Below are 24,035 nucleotides of genomic sequence, written 5' to 3'. Positions count from 1 at the left end.
TCCCGTCAAACTGTTTGAGAGTGTTTGAGGTCCAATAAAGACTTTCATTGTAGCAGCTTTCTTCTTTCTCTTTCTATATAATGATCCTTAGCTCAGCAAATGCTAAGGGGTAAGTAAGCTAGTCTTCATTTTCGTTTGGCTCTTTCCAAATTGTTTAATGCTTGCTGTTATTTTTTCTTAAAGGACGCTTTTTAGCGGGCTTATGTCCACAATATTCTCTACGTTGCATGTCTTTCATACGGTACAAGTCCCGCAGTTCAGAGAACACGTGTGTCAAATGTGTCGTGCACTCTTGAGGGTCAGTCACTTTCACACAAAAGTCCTCGGAGGCACTTGGCGTAGCATTGGGGCATTCTACTTCATTTTTGGCAGCTTTAAAAATGCCTGCACAGAGTTGACGTATGCGACAGTGGGCACAAAATTGGCCACCCTTGCACTCGCACTTTTTGTTGCTTCCCCCACCAAAGCTCCCATCCTTCCCTTCGCTCCTCTCCCTACGCTCCCTTTCCGCTTTTTGGCAAGGATCCTCGCACATTTCGGAGTCGAGCTTCGGCTCTCCCAAAACCTCTAATATTATTTGCTCTGATGTGAGTTTCTTCTCCCGATGCCGTGCCTCAATGACCGGCATAGCCTTGGCACCGCATCTGGGACAGTCAGCCAGTCTGGGAAGCCACGACATGTTGGTCAGGCAGATGGGACAAAAGCGAGGTGGTTTTATGAATGGCTTATTTATGTCACTGATTTGCGCTGGTATCAGAGTCGGATCACAAAAGTCGGGACTGTAGCCTTCACGTGCTGGTATATAGGAGAAGCATGGACCACGTAAATCACTTGGCATAGCACTATCCTGATAGTATTGGTTGATGGGACTGCAAGTACCGCCCAGATCCTTTCCGTCTGGGCCCCAGCATAGCGACGTTACAGCCTTTGGCTTGCCAAAGCGAGAGGTAAGGGAGTTAATCATTTTCTCACATTCCTTTGTCATTTGCTGCAAATAGACAATATTTCACTGGCGCTAAGGAAAAACTAATCGACGATTTAAGCCACTTGCACCCACTCTCACCTTTAGCTGACAGCAGGCATTGCTTCCTATGGGCACACTTGTGGTAGTTGCCGCAGTTACTCTTTGGGCCTTGGTCGCTGAGCTTCTGTAGCGTCCTAAATCTAGATTAAGCCTTTCATCGCCCTCATCTGGCTCCAAAACTTCCTGGCAAGGATCACAAACGCGAGCACATTCCTGCGGCTTACCCAAAACAAACAGGATGTCCTGCTTATTAATCGCTTTCTCCACATTGCGCACGCACTCAATCCTCTCCTCCCTGTAAAACATATGATGCATATATGTAGGTGCCACACTTTTATACTTTACACATAGGTCTACTAACTCCATTTCCAGATCATCACATTTGATGACGATGCGACACAGCACTTCTGCCTTGCCAACATACACGCCCTCCTTCTCAATGGTGCAGGTGTCTACATACAACAGATCAGACATTCCAGCTTCTATCATGTCTATGATGTCTTGGGGCACAGCTATCTGACCGGCACCGATGGTCTTACTCCTGTATGAGACCACCATCGTCACTCCATTGTCCTCAAGGTTTTTGCGCAACTTTGCCGATGGTGCTGCGATATCCACTCCCGCACCAGTTTTGAAGTCGGACACATTTATGCAGTCGGCTGGCAGAATTATTTTTGTGCCACCAAACTTGGCCACAATTTGCATACTACTGAAATCTTCTATATCGGGACTGTCAAAGTTAGTCACGATGAGGTCGACCACAAAGTTAATGCTATCCATTTCGATTGCTTATATTTTAGAGAGATATTCTGATGAAGGCTGTCAGTTTTGACTATTTTTTAGTAGCCGGGAATTTAAATGCGTCTAATTAAAATTTTTTTTATTTTAAAATATGTTTTTTATAAAAATAGTATTACATTATCTAAGAATTTTTGAAAACTTGATTTCGGACGTTACAAACATAAAGCAAACATGTGTAACATGAGCGGCTACTGTGATTAAGTTAATAATTTCGAATACAGTTCCCCAAAAAAGTACATGTGCATGAACTAAATAAATTCTCATATTGAGGACCGTTGCAGTTGGAAGCATAAAATAAAAGTACTTTTGATTTCTCTTAATGCTAAGGTAAAATTCACAAACTATTTATTCAAATTATTAATTTGTACATATCTATACCTTGACATTGATCACGCTCACCTGGTTCGATGTCGTGCTTAAATTTGATTAATAATGGGAATACTTTGTCTGGCATCCCAGTATAAATATCTTCCTGATTGTTTTAACAATAGTAGGGACAAGGATTGCAATATTGGACGCATGGATTGTAGCACTGGTTAGCGCATGGATAGTAGCATTGATTGATGCACGGATCGATACCTTTACCAAGCTTGGCTAAGCTGTCGAATGGTGGTGCGCAAACCTGGTTGAGAGCCTTTCGTTTGCGCTGCGCATCGGTCAATCCATCGGCCCCAACAACCGGACCCGTCTTGACCTTGGACTTGACTTCAGGCTTGGGCTCATTCGGATTCCAGGGCGTGGGAATAGCGCCATCTTTCATTAAATACTTCATGAGGTCAATACCCTTCTTCCTTCGAGCGATTTCATTCTTAACTGCATCTTTTTCGGCTTGAATAGCTCGTTTAACACCTTCAACGTGGCGCTTAGGCATTCGTACAGGGATGAACGGAGTTGGCTGTGGTTTCTTTTTACCGCCTGGAAAATCTTTTCCGCCTCTACCTCCCCCAATACCCCCAAGTCCACCCATGCCCCCGGGACCACCACGCCCGCCTCCTACGCCTCCTGCACCGCCACGTGCGCCCCCACGCATGGGACCACCTTGCCCGGAGCCCCATATTCCAGCTAGCTTAGGTCTGCCCCCGGGCGAACCTGATGCACCGTGCGGTCCACCGCCCCCATGTCCAAAAAGTCCATCCTCGAATGCAACCTCCCCGGGCTTACCAAATGCTGTTCCAGTGTACCGATCGCCCGCAGCGCAGTCGTAGACACGCCAATAGGGATCGAGCTCGGTTGGATATAGTGGTGGAACGATTTTATCTTTCTCATCTGTTTGCGTACTCAATGTAAAGGTACGTGGCTTAATCGCCAGCTGGGGCTTGCCGACGGCCAATGGGGGTGTCACATCGAAATTGAACTCCATCTCGCTCTCACTGGTGTCCGTTAGGATCAAGCGATCTATGCAGCTTTCCATTCTTCGCAGCTTACACTCCTTCTGCAGTGCCCGTGCCAGATGTTTTTTATCCACGGCGTCCCGGCAGACGCACATCATGACGGACTTGTGGCAGACGCATTTGGGAAAGCCCTTCTGCTTCAGCTTCTTCTTGATCTCCCTGAGTGCGACAGCGAGATCACTCTTGACTATCTTGAACACGATGGGCTTCATCTCCATGTGCGGGCTGTTCACCGCACGCAGAGTTATGTAAATTGCGCCGTTTTTCTTGCGCATATTGAGGATCGATGGCTGTATGCTCCTCTCGTCCTCTTCCGCTTCCTGACAGGTGTTAAAGGCATTATTTTCCGCTGAGCATAAGAAAAATCTCATTACGGCTCCGGCATAGCGGCAAATAGCTCCCGGGCGCCAGCCGTATTTGCGAGCCTTCTTGGTCGACGGCCACGCCCAGCCGTGGCGTCTGGATACATTGAGCTCCTGCCTCAAGCAAGTCTTGTGGCCAATCTTCGGCCCATGCGGCATGCGATGCATAAAGGTTGGACTTCCGGTCACCTTTACGATGGCACCCGTCGATGACTTTTGGGTCAGCATATGCGAGCTGTTCTGGGATAGTTTGAGCTGCAAGAGATTCTGCGCGCAGTGCTTATTTAATTGAGCAGCCTTCTTCTCGTCTCTTTTCTTATAAAGATCTCGAAGCTCGGCAAACACTCGCTCCAAGTAAGGGCTGCACGACAGCTGATTGGGCTCGACTATGACACAAAAGTCCTCATTTTCGTTTGGCTCCACTTTGGGACACCCCTCCCCGGCACCAGGGACGGGGCCAAGAATGTCTGCACACATACAGCGGATGCGACAATGGGTGCAATACTGGCCTCCCTTACACGTACACGTTCTCGTACCCAAATTCTCATTCTCATTCTCTTTCTCTTTCTCGTCACTGGCTGGCTCTGCACAGGGATCTTCGCAAAAGTTTTCGGATTGTTTTTTGGGTTGTCTCAGACACTGATTAATGATTTGATCAGCGGTAAGAGGTTTCTCTGAAAGAAGGTCACGCTTGGGCATTGCCTTCGTGTCGCACTTGGGACAGGGCGCGTATTTGGGTAGACATGACATTGAGGTGAGGCACACGGGACAGAAGCGAATGGGCTTTATGCCCATCACTTCAATGTCGCCAAGTGGAACACTTATTGTCCGATCGACATACTTTTGCGTGAACGGCGTCTGTTGACGACTCCAGTCTGTGAATATAAGCTCGTCTTTGGGCAATTTGTTTACTTTCTTCATAACCGAGTCAATTGCAAGACCGCATTGATCTGCCATAGCCTTCAGCAGGGAGGTCGCTTCCAGCTTATAGTTCTCTGTAGGCGGCAGAGTTGCCCGCTCATTGTCGCCGCGATAGCGATTCAAATCCATTCGGAGTCGTTCATCGCCCTCCTCTGTCTCTATCTGCTCTGCACATGGCTCACATACCGATTCACAGGGGTCATTACTGCCAATTAAAAACATAATGTCTGCCTCTTTTATGGCCTTTCCTAGGTTGGTACAACTCTTCTTACAGGGTCTAAGTGAAGCACTAGAATGTCAGTCGAATGCTTTGGTTCAATTATAGGTTGACTTACTCTGTTGTTTCTATTAGGGTCTCACACTTGATGATTAGACTGCAAAACACCTCCAAAGTGCCAGCCACTACATCACGCTTAACTAGAGTGCACGAATCCTGATGATATAGGTCGCTCATGCCGTCCTGAATGCGATCGACGAAGGATTGGGGAAACTTTAATGTTGCAGTTCCCACAGGCTTTCCACTGTAACGCACAGTCATCGGCAATCCCTGCGCCTCGAGACCTTGGCGAAGGATCTCGGGATCACATGTGATTGCTGACTGACGTCCAGCCTTAAAGTCGGTCACGTTTATACGGCTGGGCGTTATGGACATGGGAATGTTATTAAATTTTAGATTAACAATTAGTTTTGATGGATCATCGACTTTTTCCTTGGTAAGCTGCAAGCGAGTTACAATAATGTCGAAAAGGAAGGTCGGTGCCTTCGACTGATGTTCCGACATTTTTAATTTACTATTAAAATAAAAACTACAAAGAATCTAAGAAAATAAAAACTAAAAATATAAGTTAAGATTTGGCACTCCGAAACCCTTAAAAAACTCTACAATAATGAATTAGAATGAATGTATCATGACTTAAAATGCTGTTCGATTCGAATACTATAAATTTCAAATGGAAATACATTTCTGTTTTTTAAGGGTGGTGCATTCTTAATGCAACTCATATATATCAAATATTGAGTATATTTTTGTCTTTCTTCTTTATTGCAATTCTCATAAAGACTCTGCCTATTTCAATATTTGCCTAGTTGTGTGTGGAATGCACTTAAAACGAACTCCACAAACCCAAACAAAGCATTCCGCACTAAGCCACAAACCTGCTTTAGCGCCACACATTTATCGCTTCAGCTGCCTTTGATTTGCCTGTAAGCCGCTTAGCACGCAATGTGCCGCCACCACGCGCTCCACATATATTTTTGTTGCTCTCGTGCTCGAAGTGTGTGATATTATTTCACCTCATGCACTTATCTAAATTAAGTTCAATTTTAATTAAATTTTTCGCATTAATTTGGCGTTCAGCATGAGTCTGTGCTCTGCTCATGAGCGAGTGAAGCTTTGCCACTCTGAACGATGAACTTTTTCAATTAACTATGATAATACATTTACCGTCAACCTTTTGGTGAAAAATACTCAATTATATTTGTATGACTTCATTTTAGGAGCTGGTGCATTTATATCCGAAGACAACTGTTAAATATATTTTGAAATTGTTTTATTATTTATATTGAATTTTTTATTTCCATAAATTTTTTCAAAGCATTATCAATTATTCGCTAAGTTATCAAAGTTAAAAGCTAAAAAAAAAACCGCTTCAATTCTATTGATATAAATTAAGATACATATATTTGCACAAAATACGATATATTACAATGATTTGGTGTTTTGGCCCCCACAGAGTTGGGACTTCGTGCGAGACTTTTGCACTTTGTTGTCCCTTTGATGGTAGAGATAATTGAGCTCCATTAATACATTTCTCAGTTGCGGACGATTATTGATGGACTGCACGTCTTCTTCATCTGTCTTTGGCGGAGCTGTCTGGTCTGTTGATGAGATTAGCTCCGCGCACATTTTGCGAACGCGACAGTGGGAGCAGATCTTGCGTCTCTTGCAGCGGCAACGGTCACGGTGCCTGTTTGTCGCTTTCTTCTCTGGAGGCTTACAGACTGCCTCGGCAGGCTCTTCTGCTGTCATGGCAGACAGCTTCTTCATGGCAGCTTCCTCAGGCTCCTCGACATAGGACTTTATGATTTGGTCAGCTGTGGGCAATCCCTCCGGCTCGATCTCGACCAGTGGCACGGGCTTGGTCCAGCAACGCGGACAGTGAGCGTATTTGGGCATCCACGACACAGAGTTACAGCAAATGGGACAGTAGCGTATTGGCTTAATATCCGACTCGCCCGCATCAGCACCGGTAGATGGTATAAGGCAATCCGTGAGTTCGGAATTAATATATTGTAGATCCTCGTCATCTACGTCTTGACAACTTATATCTGGCGACGACGAAGATAACTCTGTAATTTTCTCTAGAACCGAGTCGATGATTTGTGCGTACTCCGTGGCCATGGCCCTAAGCAGGCAGCACGCCTCTGTTCCGCTTGAGTCCTCAGATGACTGGCTCATACGCTGATTAATGCTGCGATATCGGCTGAGATCCAGCCCTAATTGTGTGTCGTTTTCCTGCTCTTCCGGCTCCGTCATATATGATTTGTCTGCTACTGCGTCGGCATCTCGATTGCGCATCAATATCATGATGTCCTTCCTGGCAATGTTCCCGCAGGCGTCTTTGCATGGTCTAGGAAGGTCAATATGGCATCAGTACTGGAATACCTGTCTATCGATATAGAGATGTGTCCACTCACCCTACGAAATCATCTTGACTCTCGCATTTGATGGTCAGCAAACACATCACATCGATAGAGCCCACCAGGCTGTGCTGCCCAAAGAGGTTGCATGTGCCTGCATAGGTCAAATAGTCCATCTCATAGTCAATCTGGTTAATGAAACTTTCGAGGAAGGGGACGCATCCTTTTCCAAGGACCACACCGTTGTAGCGCACGATTATGGTCAGACCGTTTGCTTCCAGATAGTCACGTAATACTGCTGGATCTGTTTGGCAATTGATGCCTTTCAATACATCGAACTGGTCCACGTTGATGCGGCTCGATGTGACTTTAATCTGAGTCTTGTTAAAGTCCACATTCACCAATAGATTTTGTGGCTCATCGATTTCATGCTTACTCAGCTCTAGGCGCGTTACAATAATGTTAAATAAAAAACTAGCTCTAGCCATTATCGTTGAAAAACCTGAAATTTTCTATAAAAATAATTGCAACTTAAGAATTTTCTGTTCGTCAAGCAAATGTTTAAACGGTTATATATAAAATTTTGTGAATGAAACTTATGTAAAGATACAAAACGAACTGAACTTATGTAGAGCCAACTACTCATGACACCAGGTTCAAAGGTTGCTTAATTAAATGCGAGTCCTATACAGCTGCTTTTAGGACATCGCCTCGATATGGCCAATTATTAAACACGGGCGCACTTGAGCCAAAATTGCCCACGAGAATTGGTCAGCGATGGCTGTCAAATTGGGTTAGATGTCATTGTTTAAGGGTATTGCTCATTAAGACGGCAGCTACTTAACAGGACGATGCACTTGGCGGCTGCGTAAATCCCTCAAGGACAGCCACAAGAGCAACAACAAACCTGACGCCTGGCCAATTTCTGGGCGTTAAACTTATTGTATCAACTGCCTTTGATTTGCTCATAAGCGGCTTATCACGCAATGCGTTGCGACACACACCTTCAAGGTGAGGAGCTCCAGAGACTCTCAGCAGGCGACAATAGTTGGCCGCAGGTGCTTATCTAAATTAAAATCATTTTAATTAACTTTACCGCCCTACTATGGCTTTTAGCCTAGAGATATTAAAGTTAAACTTTAAACATTAACTGTTAAATAAAAAGAAAATGTTAATAATTGCATGAATATACAACTGAATTTCTTTTACAATTTGGAAGAGTAAATAATTTTAAATAAATTATCAAAAATTTAAATAAAATTTAATAAAGCTTTAATGCTTGATAACTGATATGATGTAACATTGTGACCAATTTAAAGAAGCGACCGATGTCAACCAATAGGTTAGTAAAAAGTGTTATTAAAATTAATAACATATTGAAGAGCTGCAATTAGTAAAGAAGAACCCATGGAAACCCGGAGCAATGTAATTGATAATTGAGTAACAAATTAACTTTGTTGCGGTAAAAACTTAAATTATTGTAATTAAATTTAAATATAACAAAGTATTTACACACACACATAAATTTTTTTTTACCTACTTACACATATAACAAATATTTGCACTTAAGCTTCTGTAGTTATGAAATGAACGAATAAAACTAAGTAAATTAAAATAAAAGATGCATATTAAATTTAATATTCATACATTTTTGGTCATAACAAAAGAATAATTACGTCACATTGTTTCAATATATGATTGTTGAAATTGAATAAATCACACAATGGAACAATATATTTGTAAATTATTTAAGCCTACGTTTCGATAAAGCACAGCAGACAGAAAAAGCCCTGACAGCTTCCAATAAAGAGTCATAATCGATGGCTACCTCTGCATTAAAGGTTATTCGAAATAGTCTCTGGGCATGTTATCAAAAATATTCTACAGATAGTTTTGCTTGCCCATAATACAGAAATCAAGTGCTTGCAACAGTTTCTATTAATAACAGTATATATGTATGTATATATATGTATCTCCTGTGTATTTGTTTACAACAGCAGAAATAGTTGTTTTTATATACACATACACATATATATATTATATGTACACATACATATGTAAGACACACACACCTGCACTCAAATCAGTTCACACTCCACTTCCCGTTCAATAAAGTTCTGTGCGAATGGCGAAGTGCAAGTCTGTGGCTGCAGCCGTGGCTTCGGCAAGCCACAAGCAGATTCTGTTGCTGGTAGACAAATGAGCAGTGCCATTAAATGCGTTTGAAATATGCTGGCAAATCATTTACAGCAGCCACAGAGCAGCAGGTCTGACTGCCTCACTGCCTGACTGCCACACTGCCTGCCTGGTTGCTTGCTGGTTTTCCAATAAATCTGAAATTGCTGGAGCTGACATAGCTTAAGGCTGCGAACTAAATGAAAATCGCTGAAAAGTTCAATAGAATTTGGGTTAGGGCTTTGCTATATCCTGCAGGCAACGTGGCGCACATCTATAAATACTTTCTGCCTTTCACCTTTTAGACGATTCAGTATAGATATATATATACTGAGTCTGTATACATGCATACATATACTATATACATGCACATGTATTATTCTGCTTTTTATTGCTCTTTCGAATTGGCAGCGCTTTTCTGGAATTAGCACGTTTTGTTTCTATCAATGCTTAACGATCGAAACAAAAAACTTTGTGTAATTTGAGGAAAATAACTAAATAAATGAAACTAGATTATATAGTTTACATGTGATGTTAAAAGTCTCTCTGCATGCAGCATTAAGTGCCATACATCAGCCGCAGATTTGCATCGCGATTAGTCGTTTGCCGTTTGCCAGTGAATTTTATTTGGCGGCTGCCTCCAGATATGCAAACTTTTCGGTTATCATTTGCTGCCTGGATTTACCCTGTGGAAAAGTGTGAGTGCTGGGTATGATGATGAATAAAAACAAAACATATGACTTGTAGTTTATTTTAATTCAAGAGGCGAGTTAACTTTATAAATTATATTCGTATTTATTTTATATAAATTTTAAAGCTTAACTCGCAGATAATTATTATTATTATTATATAGTCAGCATGATTCTCAACACAGTACAGGATATTTGCCAGTCGAGTTGCGTTGTCTAAACCATTTTTTGTATATTATTTCTTTTAGCTTATGCGAATCGTGTTTTTCATTAAAATTTTTTGCTCACTTTAATGTGTTGAGCTCTCGCATTGCCTTGAGGTTATTTGTACGTTTTATTTGAATCCTGCTGCTGCCATTGCCGCAGTTGGTCTGAAAGCCAAATAAAAGTACATACACGATTAGCCTTGGAAATTGGATATATGCAGACAAATATGCTAAGCAGATGTGGGCCAGCCGAAGAGTGTGCACTGTACAGTAGAGCCTTTGCGTGAGAGATGTAACAAAACTCAAATATTTTCAAATATTCAAAAGAGTTTAATAAATTCATGACGAATTGCATAATCTGTTAGCCAAAAAGGGGTTTTAACCCTATAATTATAAAGCAAGCGAAATATTATTATTATTATTTTTTTTTTTTAATCCTAAAAATACTTATTTAATGTATGAATGTACAGCTCACAAAGTAATCCCCTGTAAAAAATAACACACACTGTGCAATGGCGCATAAAACGAAGTAAGTTGATCTATTTTTTATTTTTATCTGCTTTAGCCAGATGCCCTCAAAGGCATAAATGTATATTGTGAGCTTGCATGTAGACTCGGTCCATTATGGTTGAAAAGAATCTTCTTTTGGCTTTTGTTGCGTTCCTTTTTTGCTTTCTTTCTTTTTGGCATTCGTGCCGTATTCAGATGGCAGACATTATGCCAAGGTAAACAAATTTCGGAATAGAATATTTATTAGAATTTAAACTTGACTAGATGCAGAGCGGGTTACATCTTGACACAAGTATCTACCTGAGCATTGCGAAAATATATTCATAATAACAACAATGCTAACAAAGCGCGTCATCATCAAACCTCAAACTCAATAGATATTTGCTGTAGGCTCGTTTTCAATCCTTACTTCATAGTAAAAAAAAAGCCTGTAACATATTTTAATAAACTCATATCGCATGCTGCGCAGTTAACAATGGATGCGACATTTGGGATGAGCATAGAAAACAGATTAGAAATGCTTTGAGCCATGGATTGAATGTGCCTTTCCTTTCCCATTTAGATAGGCTTCGACCTATGTGTGATGCTATATTGGATGACAAACTTGATTTAAGTTTAAAGAGCAGAGTGAATTAATCAACAGTCTTAATTATTATGTCCAATACTTACCCAAATCAGCCTGATTACGAACCAAGTAACTCCTCATAAATAAACAATGATGAGTTTGCTTATTAATATATTCAGTATTTATTTAAGTAATGCTCAGTAGGTTTTCAACTTAACAATAACTTTGAAATTTACAATTGATAATCATCAATAATTGAATTCATTAAGCAAAGAGAACAGCTGCGGCCTTTGCCAATGGGTTGATGCACGTTCTTAAATAAATAGGGATTATCATCTGTATATAGACATTCACACATAGAACTAATTACTAGCTCTATTCGAGTATTTTGCTGGGAGTTCTATTTACTGCATATTTTGTTATTTTCGCTTTGGCTTTCGCTTTTGCTTTTGTTTTGGGTTTATTTATCCGATAATACTATATATGCTCTTATATATGCATACAATGATTGAACGCACACATTTACATCAATGCTATTTTAGACAGTAACATTTAACAATATTTTCTGGCTACATCGAAACATAATGTACACATATCATTAGTTATATACGTATATATTGATAATCCATGTGGGGCTTTGACTATACTCTTGCAATCATCGATAAGTGTTTAGCTATCAGTATTTCTATTCCTCCTCAAGGTATATTTATACTATTAAATGCTTTTAGCATAGTTTTTACCTAAGATTAGCCTGTGCATTGGTTTAAGCAATAAAATTCATTTCTGTTGTCAGTTTCCATTAATTCATATAGTAGTACATACAGTAGTTGTTGTTGCTTAGCCATATATATTATATATAATTCCTTTTATAAGTTATACTTAGTAGTTAGTTGTAGGGTTGCTTAATAAATTCGAAAGTGGGAATCAGAAGGTACAAAAGAGCTTTAGTCATACACATTCATGGGTCTAGATTTATACAGTTATTCTGAGAGAAACACACACATATTGATACTATTTATGTTTATATATGTAAGTAATAGTCTCTAATTGTGTTTATCTATATTCTGTCATCTCAGCTCTTAGTCAATAACATATAACATAATGTATTCTCGTAGATGTTTTTCACTTCGAATCATACATTTATTTCTGTTCTTTGGTTATCTAGCCAATTTCTGGGTAAGTTCTCTTCGAGTAGTTATTTACACTTAGCTATTTGGTTACAAGTTGCTAGGGCTTCGGGAAGTGGCTTCCGTAGGCTTATCTGAGTATGCATACATATAGGGGGGGTCTGTTTGTGGGCTAAAGATATGTGGCCAATGCTATCAAAGTAGCACGATACTCTTCGAATTCAAGAGTCTTCTGATATGTCTCACAATGTCTGCGTGGCATTCCTTCAGACAGCACATCCAGTGAATTGTATATAAGTATGTGTAAGTGTGTGTGTGTGAGTGTGTGTTGGGCTGACAAACGTGCACCGACACTATGCCGCATTGTCATTTCCGCATCGGGCATTCGTATTGACATTTGCACTAATGGCACAGACGCTTGGCTTGTGCATTTGCCGTAACCCAGAAAAAACAGAAGTCTACCCGGAGTCATGCGGTTCGTTATTTCATATTTTATAAAAGCAACATTGCAATATCTATTCGTCAGCCTGTCTGTGTGCATCTGTCTGGTCGTCTATGCGGTAACGGGAACGGGAACGGGAACGGGAACGATGCGAATGCTCCGCAAAGTGGAGCTCAGCTATGGGGAATATCCTGTAATACTTTGGCGCTTCGCTCGCATTGGGGGCAACACTAAAATGAATATAACATATATAACTGTATATACTCTCTGGAATATGTCAACTTTTGTGCCAATTGAACGACCATTAAACTATTGCGCTCCAGATGTGATGCTGGCTCAGCAGCGCCCCTCCTCCTCCACTCAGCTGCTCAGGTTGATATGAAAGTCGACATCTTGACGATTTTCAACAGTTTTGACATTTCCACATTTCCAAATTTCTCAATTTCAAGTTATCTCTCGATGCAGGCAACTGGATGCAAAAAAAGTGCCAATCGTTGAATGTCTCTGTGCTTTATTGGGATTCAACTGGACCTTTGACAGCTCAAGCTCTCGCTAGTAAACATTTTAATAGTCTGGCACTTAAATCGAGAGAAATGCTGAAATTGCATTAAACAGCGGGCCAAGAGAGCTAGAGGCGTGCCATTTTTATACTCCAGATATTATTCGCCTCAGCTTAGTCGAAGCAGAAGTTTAAGAGCTGGAAAATGCCTCGAAGTAGCTTGAAAAGAAACTCCTTTCAAATACCTTCAACGGAAAGCAATTAAGAACCAATCCGGTACATAGGCTACACTGTCTGTAGCTCGTAGCAAAAGTTGTTCCTCTTTTTAAGTATACATACAAACAGCTGATTGTTGCGGTTTTAGGTATGTAAATATTTAACAAAAGGACAAAAAATAGACAAACAACCAAATAAAAATACAAGAGTATTGGGAGAGGAGCACGCCGGCATTAATTTATGCACGAAAAGTGGACGCAAACGTGTCGAAACCTGCTGGGCGATGCCGCAGTGGGCGGGGCCGGGCCCGAAATCTCGTAGAGCATTGTTTGCGCTGCTCCGCTTTCAGTTTTTCCTGCGCCAATTGCAGCTGAAACTCAAACAAAAACAAGAGCGCAAAAAAGTGCGGCGCATATATTAAGCAAACAAAAGCAAGGAAAAAGAAAATAGAGGCGAAAATTGCAGGCGTGGTGAGGCCTAGTGAGGCGCAGTGAGCAAACATTTCAGAATTGTTTTTCGCCTTTCTTTCTTTGCATGCCGTCGTTAAACGAAAAGTCGTGCGAAATATTTAAACCGAATCTATGTCAGCAGCTCCAGCCAAGCCTGACCAAGTCATAACATTGCTAGCCAGCATAAAAATTTCCAGCAAAGCTCGTAAACTTTGACCCTCAAATTTCTGCTCTGCAATGCAACTTGATCCAATGCACTCAATTTGCCACTTCACGCTAAAGTTTATACTCATTGAGAGGATGCTTAGATTTCAAACGGCAATTACGACTAGTTCTCACTCTATGTTCCTAAAGTCCCAGAACTAAGGCAGTTAATTTACGATCTAACACCTGTATATTTCTTAACGACTACATGCTGATACTCGCTTACCTCTCTCTAATCTTTCTAATCTGTCATTGCAGTCCTCTTGGCATAATGTCTCTAATCAGCGGCTGAGTAGATGCAAAAGTTTCAAACTACAAAAAATTATTGTAAAGATGTTGTGTTTTATAAACAGGCAGGGAGGCAAATTTAATAAGCGAGCATTGATGCTCAAAGACAGAACTAATTTGTATATACTGGACGTATAATTTATTGCAATCCACTCCCAGCTGCAATCAGTGTGCCAAGGATAGCTGCTCTATCCTGCTTTAACTTCGGGCGGCTCTTAATTGAATGTTGGGATGCAATTTATTTAATTTCCAAGTGGAAAACTCTGGTTGCGAAACTGCAAGTGAAAGAGGAGAACGAAAACGAGAGAGATAAAGACAGACAGAGAGAGAGAGAGAGAGAGAGTAGGAAAACTTTTTAATGATGCTTATTGATTGGTTTATTGGTCAGCAAATCCAAATCAAAGTTTTGTTAAGTTCGCATCCTCAAATTGGATAATTGAAGTTTTGGCAAATGTTCTCGCACTGTAATTTGCGGACAATTAATTTGTCATAGTAAATCATTAAATTGTCTTGGCTTCGCCTGTGTCAATTAATTAGAGATTCGGCAAATTCAAATTGCAAATCAAAGTATCCGAATAATGCCGACTCAAGCCACATTCATAGTCGGCCAATTAAATTTCTCTCTGGCTAATGGCCATTGTATTGAGTAAATCAACTTTAAGTGAATGCCACATTTTGGCTAAGGTCAAGCGAAGCCGCTCCGAGGTAAAGCATTGTTGCTATTAGCCCACATGATTAATGATTGCAGCCGCAGAAGCAACAGGAAAGAAATGGCAACGCCAAAACACTTAGACAACAGTTTCATGATTTATATCAAACAAATGGTTCACATTTACACGCACATGGGAAGGGGGAAGGGGCAGGGGAGGGGCATTGGAGCGTTGCCTTTGCTGAGCTGACCAGCAGCCAGCAAGAAGGCGTGCTACACTAAGGGGCGTGACAGATTTCGCCGTAGCCTCAGCTCTGGCCTCTGTCGGAAGGGCGCTAAGAGACATTTTTAAAAGAAATCCTGCTGCCTAATAGACAATTAGCCGAAATAATAAAGGAACACTGCGAGCCGTTTACATTTCGATGAGACTTCAGTGGGAATGCCGCGTAAAAGGCGCTCAGGGAGCCGCTTGAGCTGGAGCTTGCCAGCGCGTATAAATTACAATTAAGTGTAATTAATCATCCGCCGATGGCCGGCCGAGGCGAGGCTGGGCCGGCTGTCCTGCTACAGTTCAGTCAACGTCTATTTCTTGGCCCGCAGGCGTCTGTAATTTATTAGCAGCCGGGGCCACGGTCAAGACATCAACATCAACATCAACATCAACATCAACAGCGTTGTCGACATCGTTGCACAAGACGCAACATGCGGTCCAGCCGCACCTTGCGCACTTGTGGGACGCGCGGGCTGGCGCTCGATTGGTCAATCACACGGCCACTTAGCAAGCTAGCAAAAAAGCAACAACAACGACAACAACAACTAGGCCAACACCAGCTGTAAGTGACGGAACAGTGCAGGTGACTTACAAACGCTTTTAATAGCCAGCCAAATGGCTAGCTGTGCCTCGGGGCGCACGCTCCTCTGCGCTAGTTGGTCCTGGCCAAAGCAAATCAATGAATGGATATTCATTCAGAATGACGCATAGCCAAAGGGTTGCACGGACTCTGAGGAACAATGGCAGTGCCCACACAGTGGACTAACAGCACCACCATCACCAGCACCAGCAGGAGCCGGCTGGGGAGCGGAAGCGGCAGAGCGACTCCATCGACAGCTCGTTCGGCTGGAAAACTTATTGCGCCAGAAGTAATTCTATAAAGAAAGCTCAGTAGCTGTCTATCCCTCCCGCTCACTCTCACTCTCTCTCTCTCTCTCTCTCTTACTCTCTCCCTCTTTGTCACGTGATATCTTGCTAGCCTTGTCTAACCGAGCGGCTCGTTTAGTTTTCTTGCTGATGAAAATGATGAGGGCCTGTGTTTTGGTTGCTGCGGTTGCTGCCATGTTATTTTGGTGGCAAATACAAAATCGAAATATAGAATACGTGGATTACGTTGGATGCATATACATATATAAATATATCAAAATATATATAAGCTGAGCGATCGATATTTTCGAGCACTTGGGCTATTTACAGCTCGGCCAGCGAGCCAGCCCTATGGCAAGAAATTCGACTTGGGGCAGTAGATTGACAAAATTATTCGATTTCCAGCATCGAATTTTTGGCTACTGAATTGCATTGGTTTGGGTTAGAGTTCGGCTCGGGCTTAGGGTTTAGGTTTGGGTTTGGGCTCGGTTGCTTTTGACTGTTTCGAATTTTATATTTTGTAAAAATAAAGTTAATTTGATTAGTTGGGTTCATTCGCACGACACAAGCGCACACACGGGCCACAACCCCGTTGGCCGGCTGCTCGGAATTGATTTTTCCTCAACGGTTTAATTTGACAACATAATTTAATAATAAACTTTGGCACTTTTAGCCATTACAAAGTCTGGTAAATCGGCACGCAAGCGGAACTGCGAAGCCAGCATGAAGTTGAGCTGCGGCCCGTTGAAGCCTGAAATTCAAGCCATAATGCCAGCATTGTTGTTGGCAGCCCATAGCTAGCTTAGCCGTAGAAACTCCCGTTCCTTTGCCCTCGTCCAGCTGCCTGTCAGAGCCATGCCCGTATCCAGTGGCGGTCCTTGGCGTTGGACTGTGGCTACAACTGTGCCTGCGGCTCTGTGGCCGCACTCGCATATTTATGGCATTTGTTGGCTGGAATTCAAATATTACGCTGCCAGCAGAAATGATTACTTTAAATAGTTTACTCGCATCGCAGTCAGCTGAACGGTTGTTCGAGTTGTATTTCATTTTGCGGCTGTCGCAGCTGACGATTATTATTGTTTAATTTAGGAGCAACAACAGCAGCTGCGGTGGCCACCAATAAAAATATTTATCAATTAGTGCAACACTAATGTGAGCTGAGCATAAACACCATTTGGCCGAGTAATTTATGGGAATCTGTCAAATCTAATTTATGCTCAAATTGTCACGCGCACAGCAATAAATGCAAATTGTTGTATGCACACATACATATACATATACATATATATACATTGCGAAATTATTTGCTAATTACGAATTAAGCGGGCTCAATTAGAATTAATATATTGATGTCGATTCAAATTGACAAGTCATCGTTATTAATATTGCTCATTAGCATTCAAAGTGTTGATTTGGGGATTATGAATGCGTTAAATATTATTTGTTTCATTATCTGATATACGATATTCAGCTAATAATGATTTTTTAAAGCATTTAACAGTCGAGCAATTGACTATGAATTATGAATTAAATTAAGTATTTTATGATTAAAGGTGTAAGCAATAGTTTAATTGTAATTTCTCCTAATTGTTATTGGTGCTGGCCAAAGATTTGATTAAACTTTTTGAGTAGCTCCATTAAATTATGAATATTTTATATATATTTTTGAATGAAATGAAGTAAATACTCTTCATAGAGTTTCTTATAAATATTTTTTATGCATATATATATATATTTTTAATATGTGGGAAGGACAAGACTTAAATACTCTTCACAGAGTTTCTCTATTGGAGGCTGTTACATTTAATGGAAGAAATAAATTTATTTATATATAAATTTATGATAATCATCGTGCTACATATAAAGTTTCTGTTGAATGTCTTGAGTCCCTGCTTAAAAAATTGATTTTTCTTATATACAAAAATTTATTGCGATAAAGTTACACCCTTTAGTAGACTAACTGATTTATGAATGTATAAATTTCAAACACACAACCATGCAGTATTTTTTATTAGTGCATAACTTAAAATGTAAGTGAATGAGGAAGACTGCATAAAATATGCTTGACAAGAATTTTTTCAGCAACAAGCGCAAACTACCAGAGGCGCAAGTCAGCAACAAAATACACAATTAAAGCTGGCATATACCCTGTAAAATTATGAACATGGACAATAGATAAGACTCATTTAAATAAAGTAAAGCAATCCGAAGTGGAACGAGAACTCTGTTTAGGAACTTTTGCAATATCCTTGACACGGAATACTCATTAGGATAAAGTACATATTTGTGTCTCTGGATAACATTATTTTTCGCTCTTGTACAGGGTAAAAAATGTACGCTGTGCAACAACTTTAGCCTCGGTGGGGGAGAGTGGGGAGGGGATAACGATGGCGCGGTAATTTAATTTGGGTTTAAAATTGCAAACTATATGTCGTTGGCTGTCAGGGCACGGCTTACGCAGACATACATATATGTATGTTTATATGTATCCATGTACATATATGTACATGAGTATCGGCTGATAACGTGATATGGAATGGCGAAAGGAGGCAGTTGGTGCGGCGCAAGATATTCTCAGGATGCTGCTGTCCGACTCTTTGCCGTGCTCTGCTGTGCTTGTCGCTTGTCACGGCCTTTTTAATTAAAATGCATGTCAGGCAACTGTGTCTGCTGCTTGTACTTGTGCAGATCGATTGAGTGCAGCTTAAGTTAAGTAAGCCGTCACACATCCACTGGGAGTGCAGGGAGTGCCGTAATCAATGTTATTTTGTGCCCGAGCAACAATTAAAAGGCCACGAAACAGAACTATACGCAAACTTGACTCGCCTTACAATGCACACTTTACAATTTGCAATTCTCTTCTCTTCTCTGATTTCAGGCCGCCCATCAAACGTCAGTCGGCTGAGGCGGAACGAAAACTTTCGAAATTGAATTTGTTTTTCAATTAAATTGCCATAATTGAAATGGCGGAAGACACACAGCAAACGGCACTAGAAAAAGATTCGGGGATCGAGAATCTGGCATCGAGAGCTCATTCGAAATGTGCATTATGAAAATGTGCAGCAGCAGTGAAAACTTTTGGCTCTAGGCGGATGTTCTGAGCATTTTCGTTTCTAGATAATAGCAGCAGCAGGGTGTGGCCCGTCGGCCAGGTGGTTGAATCTGACTAAGCCGCCAGCGACTCCCCAAGGTGGGCTGAGGCGAGCTGTCAAAACTTTCTGCATTGTTATTGTTGCAGCTCGAGAAACTTTTGGCGTCGCAACTTTGCCACTGCAACAAATGGTAAAATACAAAGTGAAATAAAAAATAAAAAAATAGACACAACGAGCGAAAGTTTATGCGGCAAACGAAAAGTTGGTGTAACAGCTTTAAGCGCTTTAAGTTTTGCCAAATGCCAAAGATTGCGCATACGCAGTGTTGCCCTTGCCAAAAGTCAAAGTAGCTGCACTGCCAGGTCAATGGAGCCGCTGCCCTTTAACGTTTACCCACCCCCACAATATCCGCCGGCCGCAAGGTCAAGGCATAGGTCGGCCAACGGTACAGTGTACACCGTGCTTATCTAGCTCGGCCATGTATGCAAAATTTGCGACATCCATCAAACGCTTAGCCAAAATCCTGGCGCATAAGCAAAAATTGTGATTAAAAGTGTGTTTTTATGAAGCATTGAGTCGTGACCCGGGGCAATAAATGGAGCGCGGTGCCTCCGTGTATAAATTAGCACGACCCACAACTCCGGCAATAAAACGCTTTCGGGCGACGTATACGTAGCGTATACGCAATACAAGCCACACTCCGCCCTGCCCCAAAGAGAAAAGTAGGCAACCGAATGACACGCGCCAGCGGAATTTGTAGAAAGTCGTAAAACGAAATAAACACTTTAAGGCGCAAAGTCATAAAAACACCGAAATAAATTCAGAGCCCAGGGGCCAAGAGGTGTTGCGAGTGTTATGAGTGGTGCGGGCGAGTGTGAGTTGGGTGTGCGCTCCACTAAACTTTCAACTACAGCTCCGGGCGACATTTTGTGTTAGTTATTGGGCACACTGTTGACAACTGTTGCTTGCGGGGGGGCTGGGGCGCTGACTGGGGCGCAGCTGCAGGTTTCTCAGCTCAGTTGGTTACGCTCTGCAAATGAAATGTCAATCTGTGAATCCGGCAGCCACTTAAAAAAAAAGGAACTTGCTAACTCACAAAAAAAGACCGTCCAAATGTAACTGGCATTCAACTGGCTCGCAGCTCGCACATCGGGCATTTATCCAGCCATCAATCAATCAGTGCGCTTGGCCCGCCTGATGGCCAATGCTGCTCGTCTCCTTGGCAATCGTCATGCAATTTATGCAAAACGTTGACATTTATCGCCGAGCATTTCGAGTCCTCCGCACTCGGCTTATTTGACTTTTAGCTCTGCCCAAATGGCACGAAGAGCGACGTCAAGTGTAAATGTACGTAAATTGTATACAAACATTTAAAGGGTCTCAAAGGCTTTAGCAACTGCATATATACATAAGGGATATGTCAAAGGACTGCCACTCCCACTGCTGCTGCCGCTGCTGCTGCCTTGTTGACTTTGCGTAGGCCGTATTTAAGGCCAGATTTTGAATCAGTTTTAAGTCCGCTTTAATTCAGCTGAATATTTTTGCCATTATCTGCATTGAAGTAATCTGTTTGGATTTCGTCAAGGAATTAAGGGAAACTTTTCAGACATATATGCTTTTATCAAACAGATGTTAAAGCTAATAAATTATACAAAGGAATAAATAGAGAAAAGTGAGAGAGAAAAGTGTAAATAAATAGCAATTTCTCTTGAATGCAATGAAAACTGATTTCAATTGTGTCAAGCCATAAGCGCAGAGGCTTTTTTAAATGACGCTTTAATTGGAGGTAAATGTTTATTTAACATTCATTTGTGATATTTTTTTTTTTTTGTAAATCGAACACGCGCTGAATTGTAAGTGAATTGTATTTGTGTTTGCATTTGGTTTTTTATTTGTATTGAAATTTTAATTGTTTGCTCTGGCTGTTGACACTGATGGTTGTTTGTGTGTTTTGCTTTCCTTTTCTCAACTTCTCTGTGAATCTTTGTGGCAAATAATTGAATTGCGAAAGCAATTACAAGAAATCTGTTTGTTTAAGCAGCGGCATCAGCAGCAGCAGCAGCAGCAGTAGCAGTAGCAAGTGCAACGGTGCGTATGAGTAATGCCCAATAGGGCATCCCATGCCGACGGCCCCATTCGCCATTCGCCACACTCTGGCAGCACGAGCGATTCTTTGTTCAGCGATTATGGTAATGAAGGGGCAACTGTGGTATGTTTTATGCAACGCTGGACTGATTTAGGCCTAAGTCCGCTCAGGCCGAGGGACTCAATCGACTCTTGTTATGCACGGCACGTCGCAGACCAATTGTATACATACCTATACCTATATACATGTATATATCTACAGAGAAATATAAATTAAAGAACACGCAACATAAAATAGGTCAACTTTCTGCAAACGAAGCGAAACGATAAATGATTCAATTAAAGTACGCAAAAAGTCAAACGAAGCAAGGAAGTTCTCATCGCAAAAGAAATTGCATAAAAAATCGAAGTGATTTTAATTGAGGTGACCAAAAGAGAAATTCAAAGAATCTGCAGTACGACACCCTAAGGCGTTTCGCATGCCTGCCACGCCCCCTAATGTCATAGACATCAATAAAGAGTTTGGCAAAGACAAAAAGCAATCGATGTAGCAGATCAAAGGAATGCAGCCCTGTATCCGATTCTCTAGACTGAAATGGGCGCAGCAATGCGGCCTCTAAATATAACCACATATTACTGGCACGTGGCATTTGCTTGGCATATTTATCATGCCATTTGCTGTTTGCCATTTGCCAGTTGGGCGGGCTGCAAAACACCAAAGTCAATGCCAATAGCAATGACAATGGCTCGATTGGAGCGCCTTGCCCCGCCCCTCCACCTGCCTCTACGGTGCGTGCCGAGCACAGTAGGCGCGCGAGCACAATTCAAGCCTTTCGTTGACTTGGAGAGTCACAGCTCCTGGGCCCCGTTGCCGGAAAACTTGGCACGTGCGATCAGCATGCGCAGGGCAAACAAAAGTGGAATTGATTGCGTGCCAGATGCTGAAAGGAAATGAGCCAGAGGCTTGGGCAAACCTCAGGCATAGGCTCACGGGCGGTGGGCGAAGGATGGAGGGCGTGGCAAAGTGAATGAATGAATTCCGTCGCTGTGCGAGTCAGTATAAATAAGTATATTGTAATTAAAATGACGACAGCAGCTGCTTTTAATAAACTGCCAAAACAAATGAAAACCGAAAAAATAAAATAAAATAAAGTTATTGTAACTTAGAGTGCATGACTAGAAGGTACCCTTGCAAGAGTCCTTGGAAGAAAATTAATATAAATATATATAGTAAGTAGTATATATACAAATTGAAATTGCTCAACTGAACTTTATAAATCCAACACACGAAGTCTAGTCCTAATATTTTTTATAAATTGACTTAAAATATCTCACAAATATTTACTAAATCCATATGTTCTTAAAAGTATTCGGCTTGAATGCAATTTAGGGCAAATAATAGTTGCACCAGCTTATACCCGATTGATTAATTTGTTTGGGTAATGGGTATAAAAAGAAGACATAAGCTTGATTGCGAATATTTGAGCGGATTGTCAGGGACTACACATAATTAACAGAGCAAAGAGTTGAGTTGCGGTAAGGAGGTGGCTGAAGGGTGCCGCAAGGGATTCCGGCACACACAAATACTCAAGTGAAAATGTGTCTGAAGCCTCAGACCAAAAGCAAAACAAAGCAGACAGAAGAAAGCAGACAGAAGCACGAAGAGAAGCTAAGGCAGCGTAATTTTTCATTATATGACCGAGGATGGAGCGCGGTCTGTGTTGTCTTGGCATGAAACGCAAACTGTTTACATTTGTTTCCCTTCAGCGGCGAGTGCCAGCGGCTGGGCGGGCAGCCAGCGGGCCACATGTTCATTATCTGCCGTCTGACAGGCAGACACGGCTGGGCAGGGGCAGTGGGGGCGGCAGCGTTGAGTAGTTAAGGTGTTATCGCCGTCAACAGAGCGAATCCGCATTGCGGCGCTTCAGGTACGGCTCATTAAATCATTCGGCAATCAGGGAGCAATGCTCAGCCCCTAAGCAACTTGGCGTTTTTATTGCGCCTCAATTTAGGGTCTGTCAATCACAGTTGAAGGCAAATTAAAATTTCAACTCCAGCCACCTTTCAACAGTTGTATCCCTTTTACCGAATGCCTGACACTCGAATTGCTAATCAAAACTGTGCTTATTAAACGAATATTAGTTGATGTTCTTACAGTTTGACAGCCCGAATGAATGAAAGCAATAAATTTGCATAAACATAAATCAGATTGAGAAATTCGACACTAACATAAGCGGAATAGTAAACGCTGGGGATTTCAGCATTTTACTTATAATGCTCCCAAATCGACATAATTCTGAATGAATGATTTATGTGTGCAGTTGGCAGCTTTATGGCACGCTGACTCCTCGACATATACCACTTTGCCATATAAATTTCCAATAATAATTCAAATGTAAAGCTCTATTTGCTACCCGTATACGGAAAATGCAAGCGTGTGCCACGTTCAGTTGCCAGTCTTGAATGAAACTGTGTCAATCCCTGTCTCGCTGTATGTGTGTGTGTGTGTGTGTGTGTCTTTGTGGGTGGGTGGATGTATATTGTCCGATTGTGAAATATTTC

General features: G+C 41.7%; 3 protein-coding genes across 3 annotated transcripts; all 3 read right to left on the bottom strand.

The window, feature by feature from the left end:
- Positions 1-98: 98 nt before the first annotated feature.
- On the bottom strand, positions 99-2,017 carry LOC115564774 (uncharacterized). Its single transcript, XM_030389470.2, has 3 exons — positions 1,386-2,017; positions 1,064-1,319; positions 99-988 (listed from the first exon to the last, which is right to left on the bottom strand). Exons 1-3 carry the CDS (start codon positions 1,802-1,804, stop codon positions 155-157), a joined length of 1,509 nt encoding a protein of 502 aa, XP_030245330.1. The 5' UTR covers positions 1,805-2,017; the 3' UTR covers positions 99-154.
- A 229-nt stretch (positions 2,018-2,246) lies between these two features.
- LOC115564782 (uncharacterized) lies at positions 2,247-5,411 on the bottom strand. The gene is made up of 2 exons (XM_089258070.1): positions 4,835-5,411; positions 2,247-4,776 (listed from the first exon to the last, which is right to left on the bottom strand). The coding sequence occupies exons 1-2, from the start codon at positions 5,278-5,280 to the stop codon at positions 2,307-2,309; spliced, it is 2,916 nt and encodes a 971-aa protein (XP_089114196.1). The 5' UTR covers positions 5,281-5,411; the 3' UTR covers positions 2,247-2,306.
- Positions 5,412-6,152: 741 nt separating this feature from the next.
- LOC115564776 (uncharacterized) lies at positions 6,153-7,798 on the bottom strand. The gene is made up of 2 exons (XM_030389472.2): positions 7,197-7,798; positions 6,153-7,129 (listed from the first exon to the last, which is right to left on the bottom strand). The coding sequence occupies exons 1-2, from the start codon at positions 7,625-7,627 to the stop codon at positions 6,202-6,204; spliced, it is 1,359 nt and encodes a 452-aa protein (XP_030245332.1). The 5' UTR covers positions 7,628-7,798; the 3' UTR covers positions 6,153-6,201.
- Between the last annotated feature and the right edge of the window lie 16,237 nt (positions 7,799-24,035).

This window comes from Drosophila navojoa, chromosome 2 (assembly GCF_054131105.1).
Source record: "Drosophila navojoa isolate 15081-1374.11 chromosome 2, UAZ_NAV_1.0, whole genome shotgun sequence".
NCBI lineage: Eukaryota > Metazoa > Arthropoda > Insecta > Diptera > Drosophilidae > Drosophila > Drosophila navojoa.
This window is presented reverse-complemented; position numbering and strand designations above follow the sequence as displayed.